Source organism: Vanellus vanellus (genome assembly GCF_965231255.1).
Source record: "Vanellus vanellus genome assembly, chromosome: 6".
In the NCBI taxonomy this organism is placed as follows: Eukaryota; Metazoa; Chordata; class Aves; order Charadriiformes; family Charadriidae; genus Vanellus; species Vanellus vanellus.
Genome location: NC_138911.1, coordinates 55,795,743 through 55,822,922, shown reverse-complemented (window position 1 = coordinate 55,822,922; position 27,180 = coordinate 55,795,743). Strand labels below are relative to the sequence as shown.

Sequence of the window (27,180 nt, the reverse complement as noted above, 5' to 3'; positions counted from 1 at the left end):
ACAGTGCGGTGGCCAGCCTGGTGTGAAAAATCGCTTTCAGCATTATTTACGCATTATCTGGTTTTCCTTTTCACCCCAACTTTGGCTACAAATCAGGTTAAAATTGTGAGAGAAGCGCTCACGGCGAGTCAGTTGTGAGCAAAGCATCTAAGAGCCGTGCAGAAAGGAATGGAGTGGCTGCAGCTCTTCTGTCCTCTGCACGGAGGGGTGGGTGGGATTTCTGAGCTGTCGTGCTTGGACGTTCCCCTCCCAGCCAACGTGTTTGGGAAAGATGGAGCAACTCTCAAAGCAATGCGGGGGGTCCCCCGGTGTCCCTCTGCCTGGGGGACCTCTCTCTTGGAGGCATCTTTGCATGTTGGAGCTTGGGAAGTGTTTTAGAGCAGCAGCATACTTTGCTTTTCGGACAGCATCAGGTTGCAGGTGGTTCCCAATGCATTTTGTGGTGGATTGTGCCCCTCAAGCTGCTTTGTGGGTTCTTTGCCTGCGCCACAGCCGTGCTCCACTTGAGGGGAGACAAAGTCGGCGGGGAGAAGCAGGGTCTGTCGTTAGACCGATTGCTGCGGTTGGTAAAAAGGGACGACCCCCCAGAACACACAGGCCCATCTTCAGGGTAATCTCAGTGCACTCTCTGCAATCCTTTTTTTTTTTTTTTTTTTCCTCCTTTTAAAGCACAGTGAAAATACATCGAGTAAAGGTCTTATCTGAGGCTCACAAAGATTGATACGATCTCGCTGCAGCCTTGACTGTGCCCTGGAACTTAAGAACACCAGGTGTTTTGCTGAGCTGAAAGAAGAAGTGTTTTGTGAGAGCACTGGGTTAAATCACATTAAGGTGACTGCCTTTTACTGCCATTAGTATTTTGGACTTTTAATAAGGCCCTTCCTTAGGGCAATGTTCTCTCCTAAGATGTTCTCGGCAGTCTGTGCCCGTTATTACTAATATTATTGGTTGTTTCTTCAAGTGCACTCAGAGCTCCTGCTGATACGGACCTGGGCTGAGCATCGCGGAGGTGCAATGGGTACAGAATTGGGCATGTGTCTAGAGCGGAGCTGGGCTTTGTGGACCTGGCCGGCGTGCAGAGCCACCCAACGGATTGAGCCACGCACACAGGGGCAGAGCAGGGTGTCTGTCTTGCTTGTCCGTCTTCACCCTTCACATGTTCTGGCAGCAAAAGCATTAAGCTTGTGTTAATGGCGTAATTTGCTTTTATGGTAGAGGGTATATTTGGGAAAAGGTTAACTCTGGGACTTTGCAGCAGTATGCAATAAAGAACGCTGATAGTCTGGAAGAGGGGCTTAATTTAGTGAAAGACTATATATAGTTTATCTATATGATGAGAGTCATGCTTATTGGTTATTGTTTCTGTTGCAATAACTCTTCAAAGCTTCCTCGGGAAAATGGGTCTTTCAGGTCTTTCACAAATGTGTGTTGACACTTGGGCTGAAGTCTTGGCTCCGCAAGGCTTACGTGGGAAGTTTACCATAGGCTTTACTGAAGCTAGCATTTAATTCCTGGCCTTTTTCAGCTTGGTGCCACATTGCTACAACGCAGTTCCGGCAGACGGAGCTTTACGCCCTGCTGGGTCCCCGTGACTTTGCTGGGCGAAAGGATCAGCCCTGTCTGCAGGTGACTGTGTTGTCAAGGCAGGTTGCTCCGGAGGAGGGAAATGAGTGTCACATCTGTAGCACTAAGACACCTTTTCATTTTTATTACACTGGTGTTATAGATAAAATAAGTGTTTATCGTCTCTCCTGCCCTTCTTACTAGCTCGTCCAGCGCACCTGCCGTACAGGCAGGGTGACAAAACATTGTTGTTCTCGTGGGACACGATACATATAGGCTTTTCTCCCCTAAATTAAAACCAGCTGCATTTTCATCTGATCCAAATTAAGTTACACACTGCAGAGAGAAAGTTCTTTAAAGCAAGTTACTTCAAGTTTACAGGATGTCTGTCACTGGGGATCCTCCAAAAAAAATGCGGACCTCAGCAGTTCCCTAAATCTCCACATAAAGACAGTATGAACTGTGGGGTGACAGTTTCCATCCTCCCGTTCAGTTGACTGTGAAGTTCCTGAAGGGATGACCAAGGAGCTTATGTCATTAGGGCTTTCTGTGACATTCGAAGGCACAGGGTTCCTTTTGCAATTTCTATGGCTGCAGGGGGCCTGCGGATACGTAAATCAATGCAAAGTGGAGTTTTACACTAAGAAGCGTAACTAGATGATGTTTGTGAGGAGTTTTCAATTGCAAGTGCCCCTCTTTCCTTACTTTTCAAGTTGGTTTGCTGAATGCTGAAAGAGTATGTATATCTGAACGCTGCTGAAATTGGGGGAGTTTTACAGGGTCTAAAATTTTTTCTTTTATATGCGGTTAATTTAAAAAAAAAAAACAAACGATTGTGACAGCTCTATACCATTGTGTTAATTCAGAAGCCCAAACAATCCCATATCGCTAGCTAAAGGAATAGCTGAATTTCCTTGAGGTCTGATGAGCTGCTTTATAAATTCTCTTTCTAATATTTCTTTCTGTGTGTATGGCTGGTGGTGGGATGGGGCGCTGGGAGAGATGATGTTCTCTTCTGGGGGTGACTTGAGCGCTGCTGGGCTCTTGCCACAAGAGGTCACTGCAAGAGTTGTCGCGTTCCCAATTTAATGTTTAAATCTGAGAGAGAAGGGAAAAATGAAATTATTGATTTTTTTTAGAGTAAACATCCAGGTTGTTGTTGGAAGGAGTGTACAGCCAAAGAATAATGTCAGGAAGTTAAGTGAGCCGTGGAAATACATTTAATTAGGCTGTTTAACAGGGTGCTGTTTGGTGGTTAGCCTGGATTTTAAGTTGTTCTTCTGGAAAGCTAAGGGAATAGTGTTTTCTGCTTTGATAAAATTAAGTAATAGGAGAAGATTTTGGAGTTAGAACTCTAATGACCTGTTTTTCAGGAAGAAGAAGAAAGAAAAAAAAAAAAAGTCTGATACTTGTTTAATGAGCAGGCTCAGTGACCGGCTGTTTTAGATGCCAAGCCCTGGGTAACCCCGCTAGCCAGGGCCCGATCCTGCAGCCGCCCGTGCCAGCGGCAGGGAGCCCGGCTGCTGGCTGGTCAGTAGCCCCTTAGGAGACTCGCCTGAAGCAGCACCTCGGCACCGGGCGGGGATCCCTCCTGCCCGTAGCTTCGCTTCAGCCATCTGCACAAAGAGGGGAGCACGGGAGAGGCAGACCATTCTCTGCCAAAACAAGGTGTTTTCTTTTGAGGTAGGGCCAGGCTCTGTGAAGCCGCAGCCGGGACTAGCTTCGGGCTGAGTGTTTGCAAGAGGAGCCCCCGTGTCTGAACAGCTGCCGTTACCGCAATTTTCTCATCTGGGAACGTGGAGCAAGCGCTCTCGTTTGTGTAAAGCCAGAAATCTGATTTTTTTGGTTGCCCTCCGAGGGGTGCCTGTGTGCCTTGAGTGAGAGCTACAGTGTGCTCCAGTTTAAATTTAGCCTCACTACTTTTATGTTGTGTTCTGCGTGATTTAATAGAGAACAGTTTCAGTGGTGGCATTTAGAAGATAAGCGGGATAGGTGAGGATTAGTTTAACTCTAGGATAAACGAATGCGTGGGGGAGAACCTGTGATCAGAATTGTATGAAATGTCATTTCACAGGCAACTTGGGGACTCTCTCTTGCCCTTACTGGCGTGAAACTCTTCCTGGGGTCAATGAAGTTGGGCTGCAGTGAAGGCAGGGGACCGTGCTGTTTGTGGGCTTTCACATTCAGAATGAACGAAATTAATTTTTTTTAAATTTTCAGGAGGTAAACTCCAGGCAGAATGGCTCTTCTTGAGCTCGCTTGCTAAATTGCTGAAAGCTGCTGTGTTCCCAGCTAAGTGACTTACACGTGGATTTCATATTTCAGCCAATGCTGGATTATTTATCTTTTGGTTTGTTTGAGGAGCACTTATTTGGGGCAAGAAATAGATCATTTTAGCACAGTCGGTATGGTGGCGTCTTGCTCTGGCTTTAGCTCTCTTTGCTTTTTCATAATATGAGTATTAAATAAAAAAAAAAAACCACTGGTACAGAAAGGTGACGTAAAGAGTTAGTCCTTTGAGAGATTTTTTTTTTTTTTTTTCAGGCAAGCAACGCTTAATGTGCTGGATAAATTGAATGACACTGATGTTTTGCATGCTTTAAAGACACCGGGGAAATAATAGCGTTGTTCGAAAACAGCGATGTGGTTTTATAGTAAGGAGTACAAAGTGCTGGTGGCGGTTGCTGCTTCAAGCACAGCGGTTTGTCTGCAGCCGACCCCAGAGCCGGAGGGACGTTGGTGCCCGTTGAGGCTGATTTCGGAGGGCAGTGCCCTCCAGAAGGGTTGAGGATTTTCTGTTGCATTCTGTGGGGATGCAGTATGTCTCGAGCATGTGGTTGGAGTCACTGTAAACACCACCAGTGGAAATACGTATTATCAGGGCCAAGACTTGCTCAGGAGACCTAAAAGAAAATAAAAAATGAGAACGTTTTTTTAGGACCCCCTCTCCCCAACACACACGCAGAGGAGCCCCACGAGTTTTCCAGGATGTTCTAAACGAGACTGCAGCAATATACCATCCCTGTGTAGTTATAAGGAGAGTCAGCTGGCAGCAGTTTAAGTGGTTTGGGGCTTTTATAAGACAGCATTAGGAAAAAAGGCAGATTCCAGACGTTTCACAGACCCTGTCAGGTCTGGGCTGCATTTGCTCTGCAATGGAAGAGCAGTAATTCTGAAGGACAGCTCTGTGTGAAGTGGCTTGATAGGAATTCCTAGATGGAAACACTGCTTCTTTTTATTATTATAATAATGGTTATTACTTGTCTTCTGCTACTGCTTCATTATTTTAAAACAAGTTTTCAATGGTGACTTTTCTAAAAAGATTAGTTGCCAGTTTTGTTGGGATGAGATGGAATTCCAAAATGGTGATTTAAACAATTTTAGTTACAAGTGGTACCCAAGCATTCTTGAGGAAAGATGATTAGAGACAACGTTTCTCACTTGGCTAAGCGTATCTCCTGGAATGATTTAGCTGTTCTTGCTCTCCTGTCATTACATAACATGAATTTTACACTGCTTTGGGCATTTCGTTGGTTAAAAAAAAATGCCTTGCACACTGTGGTCTTTTTTTTTATTATTTTTTTTTAAACAAAACAAGGCTCAGCGCTGTGTTGAGTATTAGCTACTGCAAGACAGAGTAAGATTAAAGGCTTGCTGCTCTATAGCATAGGCTGCCTTTGTACAAAAGAGCCTTTTTACAAAACAGAAGCACAGCAACAGCAAATACAGTGCCTATAACAATTGTTTTCCTCAATTGTTTTTTTTCCAACCTGAAATTTTGCTAACGGTATGCCTCTAATACCCGAGTTCCTTGCCGTCAGTATTAAACCTTGTAAATAGGAGAGTTATATTAGCTAATAAAAAGCCTGCTGCCTTCCTAAGAGGGAATCTAGGAACTCTGAGACAGGCGAGTCTGCTGGCTGAGCCCAGCTTCCCCGCTCTCTTATAGACAGACACCGGTGTATAGAGGTGTCTAAGTCAAAGAACTTATGTAACTTGCAGATTTGCGATTTGGGCTCTCTACAGTATATTAGAAAGGGGGATGGGTGGAGAACACGATTGCTGGAGGCAATGGCATCGAGACAATCTCAGAAATAATAAAAAGTGACTTTTATCTCTAAGGAAATGGGAAGTGGAAATGCATTTTCAGTGCATCGGAGAAATCCAAGCAAGGATGAATGCATTACCAGATATTTCCAGCTAATCATCAGGCAAGTTTTGAAGTTAACCGCATGTCCATGTTTTCGGAGTATGAGATATCGCCACGTGGTAATCTGGATCACAGTTGTGTAGAGTTTCCTATACTGGATCAGACCATTGGTCTATTGGATTTACTGTCCTGCTTTCAGCAATGGCCGATGTCTAGCGGACCAGGGGAGAAGTTCCTAGCGTCCATAGTAAAATACTTGTGAGATTAGGTGCTGCTGTACACAGAGACGACTTTACTTTCTGGGCCACAGCACAGATATTGCACAAGTTTTAGTTACCAGTGTCTCACTATAGAATGCAAACTGTATTTATGCATTGCCATCCATAACTTGGGCTATCCTTGGCAATCCCTGTTGTAATACTATTCTTTCAGTGAAGTCCTGGTATACCTAAAAACGGAGTAAATTCAGGTGTTCTGGTGTAGGCGTAATGGCTCAATTCGGTTTTGTCCAGTTTTTAGTAGCTAAACTCTGTTAAGAAATACTTATCCTTGAGAATATATTCTTTAAAAAAATCTAGCTTGCAGAACATAGCTCTTGTGTGTTGAATCCAACAGGAAGACAGCTGGGGAGATCCCAGTGCTGGTGTCCTCCCTATGCTCATCACCCTGCAATTTGCAGACCTTTTGTTGGCTCCTTTTCTTTTTCTTCTGAAGAGGGTGCAATACACCATTCGTATCTGTTGAAGACTAGAGCAGGCAAGGAGAGCTCCCACGAAGGGAGTCTGAGCCTGGGTCTATCTTGCAGAAGGCATCTGCCCTGGGGAGGCAGTCCTTGGTGTGTAGCATTGCAGGGCTCATGCCCCGTGCTTTAGAAAAGGCTGATTGTGTAAATGTCCTTTGGCTCACTCCAGAAAAGATCTTTGATATGAACTAACCGATGTGGAGTGTGGGCCATCAGGGGAAGGGGAGGACCAGGAGTGAACCTGGGATGTCATGATGGAGATGCACCTGGTGCTTGCCTGCAGCAACGCTGGCTGTCATTGGGTGAATACCTGTGGTCTGAGTGTGTTTCCTCCCTGTTGCGTGCAATGAGTATGGATGTATCTCAGGAAGGAGCAAGTCGGTTGGCAGCCTGTAGGCAGGTCTGTAGCACACTTGTTTGCTATACCTGATCTGCTTGAAGACTTGGCTTGTGCTAAGAGGCTACTACAGGACTTCACCACAGAGTCACCACATCAGGGCACAGGGGAACATCAAGGTGCCCTTGTCTGAGGGTCCTTGTTTTGGAGCTGCTAGCAAAGGAGGCCTGGAGGAACGCACAGCCAGTTGTGTTTGGTAGGGAACAGACTTGGTTTTGGTGTTAGGCTGTATTATGGCAACTGGAGATGGACAAGAAAGGAGATTTCTCCAACCCTTGTCTCTTACACCAGGTTCAAGCAGCCAGCTGGAAATTGAACGGAGTGGAATTTGCTGTAAGCAGATGGAAATCTTAACCAACGACATGACTGTGATGGACCTTTCTTAGTGAGGAAACCATGTAATTGAGTTGTAGAAATAATAAAAGTTAGGCATGCAGATGGATGTAGTCCAGAACTGGCTGTTAGGACCCAGCCTCAGGGGACTTTCATTGACTTTCATGAGTGCTTAGTGGTGATGACCTGATAAAAGGCAGTCTCTTCTCCAACTGCACAAAACTCCTAGAGACCCTAAGGCTGTATTATCTACTACTCTGTTGTTGACCAAAGTTAGTCTCCAAAATGGAGACATATTAGAGAATATACAAGGAGTCACAGCAGAGGACTCAAAGCAAAAACTCGTCCATGTCCCTTTCCACTCTGCAATTTTAAGAAATTATGGCCAAAAAAAGAGGTTCTCTCAGAGCATCCCGTCATCCAGTATGCAGTTTGGATCTTTACAGCTGAGTATGAACTGGCTAATATAAAGTTAAATCTGCCTGGAGTTTTTATCTGGATAAAGTAAAGAAATAGTGAAGAATTAATATGTGTCTTGGTTGGAGAAAATAACATGACTCCTGATAAAATGTAGGGTAGACATGGAGTCCTGTGGATCCCAATACTTGGGTGCACAATAAAACCCAAGGGGCAGACGCTGACCCATTCTTCCTTAAATTTTATCAAGCTGCTCACTGAGCAGCGGCATTAATGAAACACGGATTCCTATGGCTTTGTGCCTGCAGTTAGATTCATTGGTCTCTAACAAGATGCAAACATTGATTCAAGATTTTTCTTCAGTTGGAATAGGACGTACACATACATATTCACTTTCTGAGCGTGGATGAATAAGCCCTGTTTGCTTAGGAGACAAGGGTAAAAAATAAGTCAGTTAAGTAAAGGAAAATTCATGGGGTCAAAAGAAAACATATTCTAATATATGGTCAAGTTTATAGTACGCATACTATATATCTGATCTAACCTTACAAACACTAGTATCTACCAAGGTACTTCGATTGTATATTTTTTCTATTTTTATGGGATTTTTTTTTTTCAACTATGAATCATTTGGCTTTATGTTTTTTTTCCCTCCCGTTTCTGGTGGATTTGATGAGTTTAGTGATGCCTTATCAAGTATTTTGAGACCCTCAGGTGTAAAAAAGTATAGAATCCATAGAAGACAACCATTAAATGCTGTATTTTGGCTGCTGGCTTCAACATGTATCTTCTGCTGTGTAGTCTGTGTCCTGAAACAGTTATGTGGTGGGAATACACAATTAAGATTATATCTGTCAGACGGGGAGGCTTCGAAGCGTTGTTATCTGCTTTTGGACTGTGGTCCTCTGGGGAGCACCCAGATGTGCACAGCATCCATGAGTGAGTGTGGTATCGCAGTTTCTCACCGCCCAGGTTGTGCCTGTTGTATCTAGATTTGCGAGCAAAACTTTGGCAAAAGATAATCCTGTTAAGAAATCTCTTTCCAAATCTAACCAGAGGACTTGTAGTATTGGTTGTTTCCCTGTGGGATGGGAAATTAAGAATTGCTTATGCCCCCATCCTCTCCAGCTGCTGGGGTGCGGTGGTGGTAGGGTGGCTGCCACAGGGGGAACCCGATGAGCTTAGGGATCTGGTGGTGTCTCCCCTTTTCCAAACCGGAGAAGATGGAAGGTGTTGGAGAACGTCACTACGACGGGATGAGCTCCAGTGAACCCTTCGGTTTCCAGGGGGTTAAGGATGTCCCCTGTGTTCTTATCTGCGCTGTGCTGAGGAAAGCTGAGCTGAGTCCCTGGTGCAGAAAGTGCTGTGGAAAGCCAGGGAGATTTTATGTAATGCTCGGGCTTCACTCTGTGTTTTCTGCTGCTGGTGGCAAGGGCATCTCCCTTTGGGTAGGAAAGCAAATTTTTAAAGTTGGCATTTAGGCTTAAGAATATTTGTGATGGAGTCAAATAAATTCTTAGAATTCAAAAGTGTTAGATTTCACAGAATCTAAACTCCTACTTCTCACATTGGTTGGCTTTTAAATATTTTTTAATCTGCTTTTCTATAGAGAAGCCAATAATCTCCGCGTTGTTTTTTTCCAAATTCATGCTTATAAAGAAAGAAGAAAGAAATACTATTTTTTTCATTACACTTGCCTTGTTCAACAGAATAATGTTTGCATAATGTACAATCTAGTCACAGTTATAAATACGCTGAGAAGGGTACGTGTAACTCATGGAAACGCAGTGTCACTCTTATGTGAAAATTAATGTGTGCACCTGAGTATATGTCTGTAAGTAATTGGCATAACCATTCTTTGGCTATTACGAAGAAAATTTGTAAAAATCTCCTTAATTGTTTTTTTTCCCCACGAGAACTGTTAAAAGGAACGTTTCCTTTAATTTCCATACAGCAGTGATTGTTAAATAGTTATATTTTAATAGCTTTTTAGCCTCAGTGAATGGGACCAGTTAGTTCCATAGCTGCAGTCACAATGAAATTGAAAACTAACAGTAAAAATAAAGAAAACTTTGAAGATCATCCCAGACTACCATTTGAGAACCTCTACTAAGCAAGAATATTATTTCTGAAACAAAATAAGGAATGTCTACGGCGTCGATGAACATAAAATCCCACAACATTGTGTTTAAGCAAAATGGGTATTTCCTTCTTTGGAAACACCTTGCTAAAAGCAGGGACGGAAGAATCTTTCCAAACTAGTGAATAAAACTATTTTAGGACTAACTCATAATGTGTTGGTGCCAGTCCGTGCGTATAAACTGTAGGCACTGATTGAAAGAACAGATGACTGAAGCGGTATTTAAACCTGAGTTCAGCCTCCAAGAAATGCTCCCTGCCCGTGTTTTGTGTTTACAGCGATGGATGCATGTTACCAGGATGAGCCGAACCCACCTATTTGCATTTTTATTAGACCGCCACTGAAATTGAGTACCTGTTTTGTGTTATTTCAGTGCGTAAGTCCCTTTGGCACTCATCAGTTCCCCGATCCTGCCGAATTTCCATGTGGGTCACCTAATATCTGCCCTCCCAGGTGTGGTGGGGCTCGTAGTGTACCAGGAGATGCGGTGGGCACACCTCACTGCACCCCAGCGGCTCCTGGTGCTCTCTGTCCCTCATCCCAGGGATGCTGGCTGTGTCCTGCAAAACAGACTGGGACCTGCCGGGAGGAAAAATTTACTTGAGAGAGTCATCAAGAGCAAGAGAGAGTCATCAAGTCAGCAAGAGAGTCATCATCAGCGTTGGACGCACATACAGTTCAGCGTTTGAAACTCAGTTCGCAAGTTAATTTAAGGTTGATTTAAAGATACATATAAAATGATAATCAAACATGATACTTGGCCCAGATGTTGTGAATAAATGAATCCTTTCTAAATTGTTAAAGCATTGGTGCTTAGATCAGTATTTTGGGGTGCAAAAAGCTGCTCGCTTTGCCAGGAGTTACCCTGTTTCGTCACGATTTCTTTTCTGATGAGCATTTTGATTTCAGCTCCCTCTGAAATTTCACGATAGAAGTTACCATGATGGATAACTCCGCATCTGCTGTGTAACACACGGAGGATTTAAGTGTACTTTGCCACTGACAACAGCCCTTTCTCTGTTTTTCTCTTTCTCTTTTCAGAATCCAGTTTTTTGTTGGGAAATGCTCAGATTGTGGACTGGCCCGTAGTTTACAGTAATGACGGTTTTTGTAAACTCTCTGGATATCATCGAGCTGACGTCATGCAGAAGAGTAGCACTTGCAGGTAATGCCGCCTGTCTGTCTCTTGCCGCTCAATGCACTTTTAAAATTATGATCTGCTGGGAAGAACAATGAGGTTTTGGAAAAAGGACTGATGTAAGAAAAGCATTGTTTTGCAGAAATTGAAGTATCGAAACAGGTTTTAAATTAATGAAACCAGCAACTTATCCAGGACATGGTAAAGCACTTAACCATGTGCATTCAGCTAAGCACATTGTTGACTAACAGTAAAATCAATGGCTGGTTCCACCAGGATTAACAAACTACTCAAATACTTAATGTTAAGTCCTTTGCTAAATCTGTAGTAGTGTTTAGGATCCTGTAAGACTTAATCCTAAATAAAGAAAGCTAAATTCCAGTTGTTTAGATTTTTTTTATTTACATTTTATTTAGAACCTCTGCACATTTAATATATTTCACCCAAATCTGTTCTGAAAGCAAGCCAAATCTGCCCAGTTTGGAAATTCCTGTCATCTTCAAGTAACTGCATTGCATTTCAGGAATAAAGACTGTTTGATGGAAAAGCTTTTGAAAAGTTTTAGCAGTGAATGAGGGTGAACTACAGGTGCTCCCAAAAGAGGGGATAAGTTTTATGAGGATTTAGACATTATTATTCTCTCACTTGAAATTTATCCTGGCTAATATGAGTACGAATGTGCTCTAGTTAATGATCCAATAAAGAAAGTGGGGTTTTAGGTAATGTATTTCAAAGGCTTTTTTAGTAGATTTTCGTTAAGTCTCCTGTTATCATGCCAGGAGGCGGTGGGCTATTCTGCAGCCCATGTGGATCCCTGTTTTTTTCACACACACACACACACACACACACACACACGTGTGCACACACACACACAGAGGACACAGTAAGTGCAAACTGCATCTTTGTTCCCAAGGGGATAATTAAGCTGATGATATATTTACGTTGAGCATTGCAGCTTTATGGCTTTTTCCTTTTGTCGGTGGTCTTTCAAGAGCAGGCAGCTGTGATTTATGGTTAGATGTGCATCTGCACCTTGTCTGCTGCATCCTTTAAAAGGAGATGCTTTGGGGAAAGACTAAATCCCTAATGCATGTGTGTGTGTGAGCAAAGTAAACCGGGGACAGAGGCAACAAGGAATGGCCGAGATACAAGTTCGTGTAGGTTTTCCCTTCATACATTCGGGGAGTGACCAGCTCCGGGGCGCTGGGAGGATGGGGCTGCATATCTACAGCGATGATTTTTGGGAGCCTGTCCTCCAATGTCGGTCATCGTTTACTCCAAAAAGCAACACGTGATGGCGTGTGGTTGCTGCTCTCATCCGCTGGAAAGAGGAGGAAGCCTTAAGGGTCCAGGGTTGCTCTGTGCAGCCAGGTGTCCTCTCATGGGCAACGGGGGAGAGATGGGCGCGTGCTGCTGAAATGAAATATTCATTCACACAGTAGTAACAGAGTCGATATACTCAGTGGGGCTGAAAGAAACAGCCTTATCACAGACATTCCGGATATACGTGCACGCTTTCCCCTTTGCTCGCTGCTATCCTGTCCGTTGAACCGTGTGTTTCCTGTGAGCCATCACTTTTATCGTCTGCGCGCATTAAAATAATTACCGATATAGAATGGGATTGTAGGAAAGTTTTGAGGAAGGGAAGGTTTAGCAATAGCTCTCTGATAATGATTCCCCCGTGCCTCAAATACTGAGGGGACCAAAAGGTTTATTCCGTCTGAGTGCTTCTTGTGAAAGCGATGGGCTCGAGTTACCATTTGTAAGGATTCTTTCTTGACCACGTTCAAGTAGATCATACAGGTGAATCTTAAAATGCAAATTCAAGGAGGAGTTATTGCGGAAAATGGGACCGGTAGCAAAGATAGGTATTATTTTTTGTCTTTTATCATCACTCTATATATCCATCTCTGGATTTTGGAGAGACCTCTCTACACTCAAAGCATGGCCAGCACTTCTTTTGTGCCTGGGTCTTAGCTGGTGGAGTTATACATGCAGTGTGATGTTCCCTGCTTCTTAGGAGACGTGCCGGTCTTTGCCGATTAAAGGAGAGCTGGAAGGGTTTTCAGCATGGTCTGACGTGCAGTGCGTAGCCTTCCAGAGTAATGTCTTTGGAGCTGCTCTCTAATGAAGAGCTGTGCAGCTGTATGGAATGGAAAGTAGTCTCGAAGCCAATGGTGCCTGCTTAGGCTTACTCAGCAGAATGTCATTGTAGATTTTTTTATATCTGGGGCCATTATTTATATTATTTTCGGAGTGAGGCTCTTGGTCCAGATTTGCTATGTTATGCCCAGATTACATTATGCATAAAAATTGCTTTATATATAATGTTTGCTTTACTGTTCTAAGGCAAGTGCTCTGCGATAAGAGTGCACCTTTATTGCAAGTTTTGGAAGGGTCTGTTTTTACAGCTTTTTAGTGCCAAAAACCCAACTAAAGAAAAATACAGAGATACAAACAATGTAAATCTAGCCCCTGATTCAAATTGTCGTTGTTGCTAATCATGAGTATGATAAAGGACAAAAATAATTTCTTAATATTGGGTAAGTTTGCCCCTGCTTGTAAGGTATAGTACCTTCAAATCAACTTTCATCCATGCTTTTTCTCCAGGGTAGTCCAGCAGGTATGCACTATATCCTATTTCTGTCTGTCCCACCCCATACCCTACACTGGGGAAGCTTATGTGTCATCATTATATTTGGTCTCAGGGGGTCTTGGCTGATAGTGGTCTCAGGGAGAGGTGGATGTGCTGGAGGTGCAAGTGATTTGTGTTCCAGCTCAGGCAATGAGTTAGTCCTGTGACAAGCTGGTAATCCCTTTGATTTTGCACCTCTCTCATCTTTGCAATCAGCAACAATGTGCCCATTGGCAGGAAAATCACTTAGGAATACCTCAGCACCAGTGCCAGTCTCCCTAGTTTCACGGACACTGTATAGGAGGCCCAGTATACCCAGGGGTCAGGCGACACGAATATTGCGTAATGGGAATCAGTGGGTGTTCCTTCACCCAAAGTTGCAGGTATGGCTGAGGCTGATATACAGAATAACTGCTATAAGCGAGTGATGAAATGCACAGGATTTTTAGGTGAAAGAACTTGTGTGCTGGTGAGGCGTTACTGCGCCAAATGAAAATGAGCCGAGAGTCCAGGAGGAGCAGGGCATCTGCAATTGCCATACCTCCAACCTTCAATTAACACCCCCCCCCCCCCCCCCCCCCCCCCCGCCTGGAGGTGCACCGGCAGAGCAGCCAGCATCCAGGAGAACCGCTTGTTTCACGCCCAGTTGCCCACGGTCATGACAATGTATGTCTTCACGAATACATTGAAAGAATAAACAGTTTTAAAACATTAAACCCTGGTTTAGTGTTGCAAGTAATATCAGTGTTTTTTAAAGTTAAGCTCCGTATTCTTGGCAAGGCTTCAGAGGAGCGGGCACCCTTGGAGTGGCTGGTTGGTAGACCTCCCCTGGCATCGTACACTTGGCGTTTGCTCCAGGCTTGGCTTTGCTTACCCTTCCTTGCACCTGAGAGCCTTGCGCTGGGCTGGGAGGAACTGGTTGCTGGTTTTCTTTTCAAAGAGGAAACCTGCTCTTCCGCCCTGTTTGCCTGTTGCCTTCCAGCTGTATGGGGAGGGGAACTGGATCTCCGCGCTGAAGCGGTTGCTTACAGGTAGCTTTTCCACTGAAACACTTGCAGCGTCTCCGCTCTCCCTTGTTTTGATTTACTGCCATTTCCAATGGGATTTAAAAAAAAAAAAAAAAAGAAAAAAAAAAAAAGTCTGCAAGTGAAATCGTGGCTGCAGTGAAGCTAATGGCAAAATTCCCACCGTTTTCAAAGAAATGGGATTTTCCATGGTGGGTACAGTGTGCTGGACTTGAAAAGGGTTAGATTTGATACTGGGACGGCACCTCCGTGACGTGATTTTTGTGCGTGTGAGAAGGCCTCCTTGCGCTGCCGAAGCCGTGCAAAGAAACCTCGCTGAGCGTGCCAGTGGGACCCAGGGAGCTGCACCGTTTCTCCTTAGAAGTGGTGGCTGCTCCTTGACTTGCCAAGTTTTGAAGCTATTGACGTGTACCTGTATTTGCCGTTCCTCCTGGGCAGGCGGTTGTCTGCTGTAATTGATGCCTTTTCATTCAACGCTTGTGGATGAACAGAGCCGTAAATGGGATGCAGGATCATATATACCTGCTGCGCTTCACCTGTCCTCTCTCCTGTATAATTCCTCGCAAGCAGCTGTTAAGTACCGCCCTGGCGCAGACCTGCAGCTGTTCTGATGCCGCTGCTCTGGATCCTGACAAAGGACAGAAGAGCACAATACAGAGCTTCAGATGTGGCTTTTCTGTGCCAAGGGATGCTTTCAAAGGCAGGCGGGAGTCCAGGCATCTTAAAAGACAAATGGTGTGTTTCAGAGATGGGAAAATTATCTAAGATTGTGCCTTTCTCTGCGTATTTCAGTAAGTCTTGTTTCTCTTTGATGAATCTATTTTCCAGGTAGTAAGATTCCCAGTAGCAGGGTGGTTTTGATATTTATGTCTTGTACAGTTTGCACTGAAGGCACTCGACAAGCACTAAATAACGAAAAACATGAGGCAGAAAAAGACAGAGGGATTGACTGAAGAAGTAGGAGTCCTTCCATGTGTACAAAAGAGGGCAGACTAAATTAAATTAAACCTGTGATAAGCAAAGATCTCATATAACTTATACGTTGAGTGGCTTTGAGGTTTCTTCGGTGCTGTTAAAAACCGCCTTCTGAAAAAAGTTTTTATTATTCCATAGGCCTTTAAAATGTCTCTTTATGTGTGAAAATAATGTAAGATTTGAGTATTACAGGTTTACTGCAGTAATAAGCCGCCTTTAATTTAAAACATAAAGATGATTGATTGCATTCAGCAGTGCTAACTGGTATTGTCCACCACTCAGAACACCAACGATTTGTTATTTTAATACTAATTAATGATGACTTTCTGTATTATAAGCACTTTAACAAATTTATGTTATTTTTTCCTTCAGGACTTAGAGAAACATTGTTTTAAATCTCAGGAAAACAAAACAAAACAAAACACAAAGAGAAGTCAGTTGCACAACAGGCTGTGTGAAAACTACCAGCTCTTATTTTGTCTTGCAGACAGGAGGGCGATCTGCTTTACCTCATTAGTGAATTAAAAAAGGCATAGAAAAATAAAAAAAAAAGCAAACCCCAACTCTTTTTTTGTCCTCTCGCTTATAAATGTACAAAAGGTTATCAGCTGAACTCGGGAAGGAAAGGCAGGTCATTGGAAAATGAGCAGTAGGCTGTGTTTTGCATTTCCTAAAGACGGCCGTGTATGTTAATGACAAGCAGTAGCTTAACGAAGCCTCGTGCCCTGGTAAAACCGTTTCCTGACGTCAGTCGCTGTAATGGCATCTCCATTATATTGCTGTCCCAAAGGTAACAGTGATGACCTGTCATTTAGCAGTAGCTCCCCCTGTGCTACCAGTGAAGAAGCGCCCGTGGTGACATACAGATGCTGTAGTTACTCTGATGCCCCGTGTCTGCTTCCACCACCCGTGCTGGGCAGCACCTTGTTCTGGGAGCAGCCCCGTTACCTCCCTTGGTTGGCTGTGTAAAGAAAAGATTCATGGTCTGGCCTTCATTGAGTATTTTAATGCTTGCCGAGTCACTAACCGCTATGCTGTTTTATTGTTTCTTTCGGAACGGTAGACATAAAATAAATGTTTATTGAACCTTTGGAGGTCTGTTGATCAATAAAAGAGAAGCTGCATTGAAACCACAGAGGCACTGATAGCTTTGCCTTTCTCTTTCATATTCTCAGGGTTGTCTGTTGTAGGTTTCAGCCGAAGCTTAAACTGGATGTGAAAAAAGAAAATGGGGGGAAAAAAAAAAAGTCTGATCAATTAAAAGTATATTCATCCAAGTGTCTGAAAGCTTTTATCCCACGTTCCATTTTCCTTCAGTTCTGTAATTGGGAATTTGCACAGAGTGGTCTTAGCTTATTTTTAATCCAGGGAAGAATGACAATAAAAGCCTGGCTGTTTCCGTACAAAGGCTTTCAAAAGTAAGGTCAGGGGGTTGGGTTCGCTTACGCCAGCTGAAACTCTGACCTGGAAAAGAATGCAAAGATGAGATGGTCAAGTGGCAAGAAATAGCAGAGTTAAAATTACATTTTTGTATTCTCAGTCTGGAGAGGGATGAGTCTCCAAAAGCATTTTAATGTTTTCCTTATTTTCACTGAAATATTAAAGAAATGCAGTGCACAATATGGAAAATGAGGGTGGATTTGGTTATGTTTGGTAGCAGTGCAGATACAGCTACACTGAGGCAACTCATGCGCTTGCCTTCTGTGCTGAATTTTCAGATCGTTACAGTCATCACTTCCTATCGGTTAAATCCTCCCTCCTTTTGTAATCAGTATTTAGTAAAAGGATTCCAATTATCTTATTGTCCCAGATGCATCTTGACAAGATTAGATTTGTAGCCATCGATTCAGCCAACAGCCTTTACCTGTAGTAGCTTCGATTCCTCCTCCAGAAGCCTTTTCAAGAGGATTGAACAAAATTTGGGAGGTTTCAGAGGTTTTGTTTAATTTTTCTCTGTTTTGACAGCAGTATTCTCATGGCCTGCAGCTGTGGCAATAATGGTTTTATAGGCTATCACCTCTTTTTCTAACCATGTATCCTTAAAGATATGCTCAGAAAAGCACTTAGTGAAGCATTACAGTAGATTTATTTGCTGTCACTTACAGTAAAAAGGTGGTCATGGTTACTCGCTACTGTAGGGTTCCTTGTGACACTCTAAATATTTAAATGCAGTGTAAATCATAGTTCAACTTTGGTAAATGACAGTTAATAGCATCTCCAATGCTTACGCCATTTAAGGGGGCTGTAACAAAGTTGCTGCTTGTCTAGAAAAAAGAGAAACATTTTTTCTTTTTCAGTTTTATGTATGGTGAACTGACAGACAAGAAGACCATTGAAAAAGTCAGACAGACTTTTGACAACTACGAATCAAACTGCTTTGAAATTCTCCTCTACAAGAAAAACAGTATGTATATATTTGTGTATGGTGTTGGGAGTGATAATGTGTATTTAAAGTATATAGTAGTCTAAAGTAAATTTTCATTTTGATGTACGGGTAAATTTGGGGCAAGATTTGGAGAAGAAATGGGTATTTTGGTCGCGAGAGCTCAAGACAAGAGTTCTTTTTTCAAGACAAGTGTTCAGCTTGCCAAGAATAGTTGTTCCCTGCTGTCTCTAGCCTGATTCCTTCTTTCCAAAATATATTTTGTTTTGAGGATAGTTTCCCTTCAGGGAAACTGACTCGGCTGAGTGAAAAGAAATCCTGAATGAGGTTCCCCCACATCCCTCGGGAAACACCCTCATGTCTCCACAAGTGAGAACCCAGACCCCGGGGTTGCCGTGAGCGGATGCTCCCAGCAGCGCCTCTGCGGTGTGTAAACCAGCACGTACGAGCTCTAGTGAGAGTTTTTGCATAACCCTGGGATTAATTAGGAAACCCGGGAATTTTGTGACTTAATGAGATGCAGGACCGAAGTCCCTTCCTTTTGGTGGCACTGGGTTTACAGGAGGTTGCCAGAACCAGGGAAATTTTTCTTCAGTTTATCTTAACCATGAGTCACCCCAGTCACATTTTCTGTCCTGCCACAGTGCTTTTGGCTTATCAACGTTCTAGCACATACTAAGGAAAAGCCAAACTGTTGTGTGGTCTCACACTGGGTTTGTGCAGTGTGGCCATCTCTCCCAGGCTGGTGGTTGAGATTCCTGCTGCTGTTAGTGGAGACGAGCATCCTCCTCCACTGGCACAGGCCATCTTCTCAAGGTAGAAAGCCAAAACTGTCAGGTGAAACATGCTCCAGAAAAGCTGGTTCCTCTACACGGAGCAGAACAATTTGAGTTGACTGGGTTGGGGGCCATGTCAAACACAAGCCAAGAGCAGTCTTGATGGAGATGTTTTCTTTGATTTGGCTTTCCATCCCCAGTACAGGATGCAGCTCCTGTGGGGTCGGGGAGCTTTCCCCCTGGTTTAGCTGCCTGGAGCCCGGTTGCTGAGGCCACGTTGCCCTCCGGGTGCACTTCGGTGCTGGCATGGAGCACCTTGCTGGGGTGAGGCTGGAGGTTTCCTCTACATACTGTGGCTTAGGGAAGGTAATGATGTGCCTCGGGAAAGAGCTAGCTGTGCCTGACCGCCCCATTTCTCAGCAAACTCACATCAACCTTTCACGACATTGAAGAACGCATCCTGGATACCTCGTCTTCTTGAAACAAACTCACATGCTTTCTGCTTTATTTCCACTTTCCCTTTTTAGACTAAATCTTCCTGTATGTGCACTTAAACAGTAGGAAATGTCTTTAGATTTCTCCAGTTCTGCTTGCTTCAAAGCATTTTAGCCAACGCTTTAATTAAAAAGAGAAGCAAGAGTGGCTCTGAAATCCAGCTGTTTCTGCAGGTGCCCAGGAGAGTCCTCCAAATGACCTCTTTTCAGTTCCTCAGCATATGGATGTGTCTGTTCTCTAGGTTTTCTGCTTCTCTGCCTATTCCCTGTGCAGGTCACCTGGGTGTCCCCTCACATTAGGGAAATTTCCCGGGACAGGCTTGTGTTGGGTATCTTTGCAATGCTGCCATGCCCTGTGTCCATGTGATTTCCAAAGAGGATCCCAGAGATCCGGTGCTCTCCCCAACCCTGGCTTCTCTTATTAACTGGGCTGGCAGCTCCTGCTCCAGCATGGGCCAGTCCTGAACTAAATACCTTCCAATTTTATTTAACTGCAAAAAGAGGAAAGCCTTCTCTTGGTGATTTTTCTGTAACAAGCCAGTTGCTTTTTGCTTTGGGTTGTGGATTGCCTGCTGGAGCTTGATGATGCTTCGAAGATTTATTGAGCTACAGTTGCCTTAATAAAAATCTTCACCTTTGCCCAGATCTCCAAGCCTATACTTTCCATAAGTTATGCAGGATTACAGAAGGACTTTATGGAAAAGTCCTTATATTTCATTTCAGGCTTGAGTTGGTTCCCATCCATGACATCTGTTGTCAGCTTCCTTCTCCATCGCCGGCAGCCCAGAACTGCAACCTCTTGCTAAGACTGATAGGCTCACCTTTTGGTTCCAGTTCAGCATCTGGTTTGCCCAGGGTTTGCCTCCATTTGTAATACTCTGAGCTGTGCAGAAGAAGCTTCTTCAAGAAACTGGCTGCTTATCCTTCTTATCCTTCAGGCTGAATATTGGAGCAGATAAAGAAATAAAGAATAGTATCCGGTGGTATGAATGAATATACTTCTGCATATTCATATGTATCGATATACTTCTGCAAAATGTAGACAGTTACTCTGTGGAAGGGCTTATGTTTGTCGCCTGCAGAGACCTTGCCTATTGCCTCTCTCCTGCACGGAGCTTGCAGTGCTCTCGGAGCACGCTCCTGACCACATTTTTAAACTGTAGGTCCAAAGGTGCCATGTGGTTTTGGTTATGTGGCACAACCTTTTCTTTCTCACCCATTCCTTTACTCTTTTGGCAGAGGCAGATTTTGAGGTTTTTCAGGTTGCTTTCCCATCCTTCTTTCCGTCGGCACAGAGGAGATCTTTAAGAGCTGATGTTCTCTGGCAGCATCCACGCGACTGCTGCCTTCACACACCCCCTTGGCATTTTACCCCGGCTAGCAGGTTTCAGGTTTGGCCCTGAAAATTTGCTACAACTTTCTTCTCGCATTCCCTCACATACAGTCCTCAGCTCTCCCCACCCAAGTATTTAGCAATCACGTTAGGCATGCATATATATATATGTATATATGTGTGTGTATATATGTGTATATATATATGGTAATACTTGGGAAGCCTCTTTGCCCGCTTTTGCCCAGATTGCTGCTTCGACAGCAGCAGCTGCTTTGTCTTTGATTTTTTTTCAGTGCTGTCGTACAGGTTATTTTGCCTGCGTACTTTCAGAGCTTTTCAAAGGGTGCCGATGAGTCGCCAGGTGTAAGTGCAAGTACAGTATTACTCCGGAGAGCTGCAGCACTCTCTTTTAGCAGTTATGAAAAGAGCCTTTTATCTTGGGTTAGCAACCAGGACTTGAGATAATCAAGTAATCAGCATAATGGCTTTGGAATTATCACAAAAAGCAGTCCCCCATCTCTCCCACTTCTCCAGTTTACTGCTAGGGAGTTACTGGTTTAATCCCAGTTCAGCAATTCTGAGTTTTGTCATGAACTCTTGTGGATTTTAACCTTCCCCACAGTAGTCCTAGTCCAAATGGGTTTCATTGCCCTCTGGGCATCCATCCTGCAGTTCCTGGCACAGCTCCCAGATGTGGTGCATTAGAGGAGATTTTGGGGGGGAAGGGGGAGGGCAGTGGTGCCCGTGGGATAACAGTGGGCCAGCGGCTTGTCTCAATGTGTCAGCTCTCAGGCTGGCATTCAGGCGGCTCAGGAGAAAAGCCATTATGTCAACTGGCTGAAAGGACATCAAATCCCAAAGGTAATTAGCTGGCTGTGAAGGCGTTTATAGTGCAGTGTGTGTAGGTGCAATTTTGGGAGGGAGGGGACAGGGCTGCGGGCAAGGAGCTCTGCCGGATGGAAAAGCGTGTCTGACGTTCACGTCTCTGCAGGTGAACAGGGTGTTTCTAAGCAAATTGCTTGAAGTCTTTTAGGATTTCACCCCTTACAGAGCAGACCTGCGTGTACATAGGGGACTGCCGCGTGCGTTTCAGCCTAGGAGGAAACAAGACACTTTCAGCTCCTAAGCACCTGCAGGAGCCCCCTGTGAGGACTTAGCAAAAGCCATGCTAACCACTCCAGCTCTGCAGGCGTTTTTTTGGCTGTTTATTTGATGAGTGGTAGGATTTGAAAAATATTTCCAGTTTACTTCAAAAGTTAAATAGAGATAACTGCATTGGAAGAGTGCTCCACTGGGCAGGACAACGAGGAGGTGGAGGGTAGGACCTGAAACACAAAAAAGAAATTGAATCTCCTGATTTGTCCTGATAGGACGCTTAGACTCTATGTCTGGATTACCTGAGCTCCTCTTAAATAATGGAGTAGCTTCAAAATTGGAGCATTTGACAGTATAGTCCATCAGTTTTGGATTTGATAGCTCCGTGTTATGTAAAGAAGGGTTCAAAGATAGCATCCATCCATTTTTTCTTACCTTCCTACCCTGCAGACACTAAGTTTGTGAGACATGCTGGGAAAAACCAAGAGCAAGAGGGGAAGAGTCATGTATTTTATTTTAGAATGGAGATTTATTAAGCCTCCTGTCTCTGCTTATTGGCTAATTAAATTGATAGCGTTTCCCCATTTTTATGAATCTGCAAAAATGCGAACATGTTCTTTGGGGGGAGGTAAAATTGAAGGATCTGGAAGATGTGGAAATATCTAGATATGGTCCTCAACTAGATGTGTATTTTAATAACATATAAATGATGAAATATTCCGGGTATGGGCTGGGGAAAGTTTGTGCTACACCATAGTCCAATGTCACCTTTTTCTTTGCTTCAGGAACCCCAGTTTGGTTCTACATGCAAATTGCACCTATAAGAAATGAGCATGAAAAAGTGGTTTTGTTCCTGTGCACTTTTAAAGATATCACTTTGTTCAAACAACCAATTGAAGATGATTCAACAAAAGGTAAATATGAAATATGCTATTATTTTTTGTAAATGATAAAGTACAGGTTTGAGCTTAGTCCTGGGACAGGGACATGTCGTGCCTGTTATCTGTATCTTGAATTCAGGAAATGTTTTGTGACCTGTCGGAGTTTCAATGCCACTCTCCTAAATTATTGCTTAAAAATAAAAGATAAATCACCACAAGTGGAAGTTCCCTAACAACATTTTGCTGCAGTCACAAGCCTTCCTTTCTCTGTGTAATTTCACTACTTCTTCACCAGAGCTGGCATTCGCTAAAAATTACATAGTTTTGACTTATTTTAATGCTGTGTTGTTTTGGGGGATGCTTCTCCTAAGGGACTGGTATCTTCTTTTCAGAAAAACATTATTTTAGCTCCTTTGTGCTGAGGTGTTGATATTTCCTCCTTTTCTCACCCTTGGAGATGAAAGGCAAAAGAAGCAGCCCTTTTGGGTCCTTTATTACTGGCCAGCAATGATGACTGCACGGCAGTGGACACTGTATTTGTTATTTAACAGCTGCTGGCGATGGTGTTTGTTGAGATGTGCCGTGCCCTCATCACCTAACGACCCATGGCCAGACCCGCAGCCTTGCACAAGAGAGAATTGGTAGGGAAAGGTGCAGAGGATCTACCAGCATTCTCTGCTTTGGTTATGACATGTGTGTCTTGAGTCGGGTTCACACGTGTATTGCTTTGGGTAAAATAATGCACTTAGATAAAGAAGGGCATTTACGCTGCAGCGTCCACATCCAGTCTTCTCTTGGAAATTGCCTTCTGATGATTAATTCCTTGCTATATCTTTCTCTTCACGCTTGGAGAAGGCTTGAATTCTCACCTGGAGCCCTGTGCGCTCTAAGCCGTCTTCTTTGGAATAAACTTGGTATCATTCGAATACAAACAGGATTTAAACTAATTTCTTATGATCTAGGTAACACTTATTATATGTGCTTGGATAACTGAAAAGCAGATTTATAAAAGCGGACTTAAAATAAAACAAAAAGCCCCTCTTTGGGCTAACACCAAATATGGGAAATTTTCCTGCTAGAAAGTATTATCCGTAAAGTTATAAGATTCTCATACAGGAACACCTCTCAGCCATCATGAGCTTTACTGCCTCTACAATTTAGTTAGCAACCTTTCAGCTCCATAACGTGGAATTTCTGCCTGGAAATTATTTGAAATTTTTAGGATAAATGCCAGTTAATTGAAAGGACTTTAATTGTAGAGGCCTCAAGGCGTGGGACTGGCTCCTTGTTGCAGTGTATATAATATGTAGTGGGAGCTCATCGAGGGAAAAGCCAGTCTTTGCAAGAATCCTCTTGTAGGATTTCCTGTTTGATGCTTTCTGGGGGGACCGAGGTGTATCTCACGTGGAACCAGCGCCCGAAACTCCCCCCTTTCACCGGCTCTGTCCCACTTTCTGCAGTACGTAGTTGCACTGAGCAGTGTGTGGCTGCAGCAGGACAGGGAGAACATATTGAAGGTGCCTCCCAAATGCAGAAATGATGAATGTTGCCTCCTTTGGATTCTTGGCCTGGGAGATTAGTACCCTGCTGCCTTCCCTGGAGGGGCATGGATGTGCTGGGGTGGCTGAGCTCTCCTCCTCCCCATCTCGTGGCTGAGGAGCAGCAGAATACATTTGGCATCCATTATAGGAACAATATATGTTCCGACGGGAAAGAGCAATAGCTGTGGCGTGCGCAACTTGTGTACTGCTGCTCGCCAGTGAAGGGTACCATTAGTTAAAATGCCAGGTGTTAACTATGAACATTGCAAAATATTGTCGCCAGCAGCCAGAGAGGTTTGACTGCGTGTTTAAAGAGCGCTTACTTCTGTCAAAGTCATACTTTAAAAAAAAAAAGACAAAACAAAACACTGCAGAAGGCAGTTCAGCCGCATCTCTCAACTGCCTGTAAGGCATATGATAGAAGTCTTAAGAATTTGCTCAGGGTGCTTTGGTTGGAGCATTGATTAAAATGGATCGATACATCCAGCAAGCTCCGTCATTACAAACCATTGACCTGATTTTTTTCTTCTCCTTTTGCATAAATTAGAGCTTGTCTTCTATATCCTTCTTATAAAAAAAAAAAATCGTATGCAAATATTTGCACCGTTTTACTACAAGGATGGGAAAACAGCCCTGTTGCATTACCCTCTGTGTATCAACTGGGTGGATCTGCGGGATCCCACAGCACCGGGATCAGTATTGTTTTGTCAGACATAGTGCTATGAGAGATGCATAATTCATTGTCCTTGCAGATAACATTACGATGTGCTTAGAAGCTGTCAGACCACTTTCTTTCTGAATTATGAGTTTAGTAAACATATACATTACAATTTAGTGGAGAATTTTTAAACTTTGGTAAAAAGCATTTCAGTAAAATACTGCTGTTGAGTGCTGGGATTTGTCATTGAAAGGGCTATTTTTTTCCTTTTAAAAAGAATGATTTTTCTTCAGAAATTCTGCCAGGACCATGCAATACATAATACATAAGTAACTACGGTGCAGATGAGTTACTGTCTATTACTTATGGGAGCAGTAAATTTGAGATAAAAAATTCATCAGAAATAAAATATTGATGCCATTATGCAATAATCTCTCCGTACCAATATATTCTGAACTGTTCGAAGGTACGTTGCTTTGTTGCGAAGCTTCAGTATATCACAGTCCTATGAGGTACAAGGATTTGGTATTTAAATCATAACAATGGGCGTACCTACACTGCAGGGTGTCTGTGTATCCTGCTCCTGGAAATAAATGGTTGGATTTGCCAGATCTGCTTGCGGTGGCTGCGACGCGGTCGGCATCTTGTGCAGACCTTGCACGGGCAGCTGCAGTTTTGGGGGACTGGTAATGACGCCCTGGTCACGAGGATGCAGAACTGCTCAGAAGTGTTGAGGAGCTTGTCATATTTGTGAAAAGAGGACACACAAAGGAAAGAAAACAGTTTTCTTACTACAAAGCACATTGCAAGGGACGGGTGGGATTTCTTTGTCCAATACAGCCTCAAAACCATACTTGTTTACAGGCTCAGTACAAAAAAAAATATAGTTGACATCACAGGGACTAGCCCCGTGCGAGCGAGGGGAGTTAGAGAGGTCTGGGGCACTGCGGCAGATGGTGTATCTCTCTGCTTACCTGTGTGCTCACTGTTTGCTGTGTGTTAATGTTGTCAGAAAGGAGGGGGGGGGAGGAGGAGGAGGGGGCTTTGCTTGCGGGAGGGAGTAAAAGTAATGAAAAATTTTCCCGTGTCACCCAGGAGACTGTGAATTTGTTGCAGTCCAGAAAGCTGTTGAAACTTACTGGACTGAAAGCAAGACTGGAGAGGAGGGATATTTAAAAGCTACCGTCCTCTAATAAAATATAGTGACAGAGATCAAACCCCTTGTTTTTTGAGAGGGTATAGGTGGTTTGACACTAAAGATTTGACTGACTTGTTTTCTTGTTACCCGTGCTGGTATCTATTATTGCTGAGCCATGTGCAGGAGACCTATGATGTATAGCAGCATAACAGTGATGAAAAAGTACTGTTGTATCCTTGTAAATGGAAAATTACTTGAAAAGTGTCTGATCATGCAAAAGTATAAAAAAACCCCCGGCATCTCAAGTAGAAGCAGTGAAAATGATAATGGAAGGAAACAACAGCCACCTAGTTGACGTGTTCACTCCTGAGTGAAGATGCCACCAGCAATTGTGCAGGTCTGGAGGGTGGGGAGAACACCCTCCGTTGACTTGGTTTATGGTTTCTAGGTGCCCCAGCTCCTAAGTTGGTGGCTGTGGGTGGTGGCAGCGTGGAAGAAGAGGTGTGAGAATTAGTGATGTAGCAGGATGTGTCGCAGGAGATGATGGCCACGCTTGGTGATCCCTGGGACAATGCCTTATTTTCCAGCACCATATTTCCAATCCTTATTTTTCCGTAGCTGTGCTATGTTTGTCTGGTCTCTCTTTCTTTCCTTCTCTTGAGCCTCTTTGGTAATATGAACATTTGTCTGATCTGGATTCAGTACCAAGCAATAGGTCCTACCTGTGGTGGCAGAGGGTCAGATCCCCAGGTGTCCTGGCTGAATGCCTTATGCAGCAGAGGTGGAAGGCCCTTACAAGCATATGAAAGATTGTATTATGTATTTTCTTCCAGAGAATAAAACCCAAAGAATCGTTTGGGCTTTTTTTAATGTTTGTACCATTGTAGGGTCACAGTTGGATGCTTCTATCAGCTTGCTGTGCTTTTATTCTCTCTTTACCCAATGGTCTTTTAAAAACATCTGAAGACTTTCAATCCCTCCAAAGACACACAGTGGTAATAATCTTATATTTATTTGTCAGGAAAAAAATGAAGCCATTTTTCTGGGCCCTAACTATTAGAAGGGCCACTTCAAATGTTAACACCATTTGATGCCAGGAGTGCTGTAGATTATATTGAACTGAAAGTTTAAGGATAGAAAAAAAAGACCAGCATTTTTTGGCTAATAGTGGAGTTTCACCTAGTTGTATAATGGCTTTATTCCCTTTGTTATCATCAGTGAAAAAAAATGTGGCCTCGAGGTAAACTTGGACGTTTTTTCAGCTAGGAGTCTCACTGGTTATCTTGCATCTCTTTTGAGTGGTATATCAGTCTTGTCATCTGCTGGAGGTGATTGGGAAGTTCTGGTGAATACTGATGGGACACTG

General features: G+C 43.6%; 1 protein-coding gene across 1 annotated transcript in view; it reads left to right on the top strand.

Moving 5' to 3' along the window:
• Nucleotides 1-27,180, top strand: part of KCNH5 (potassium voltage-gated channel subfamily H member 5) — a gene marked incomplete at its 3' end in the record, with an annotated part of 163,395 nt that overhangs the window by 2,707 nt on the left and 133,508 nt on the right. Inside the window, exons 2-4 of the mRNA XM_082484995.1 lie at nt 10,784-10,907; nt 17,813-17,919; nt 22,382-22,510. Of these exons, the coding sequence (XP_082341121.1) occupies nt 10,784-10,907; nt 17,813-17,919; nt 22,382-22,510 (360 nt within the window). The remainder of the gene's footprint in view (nt 1-10,783; nt 10,908-17,812; nt 17,920-22,381; nt 22,511-27,180) is intronic.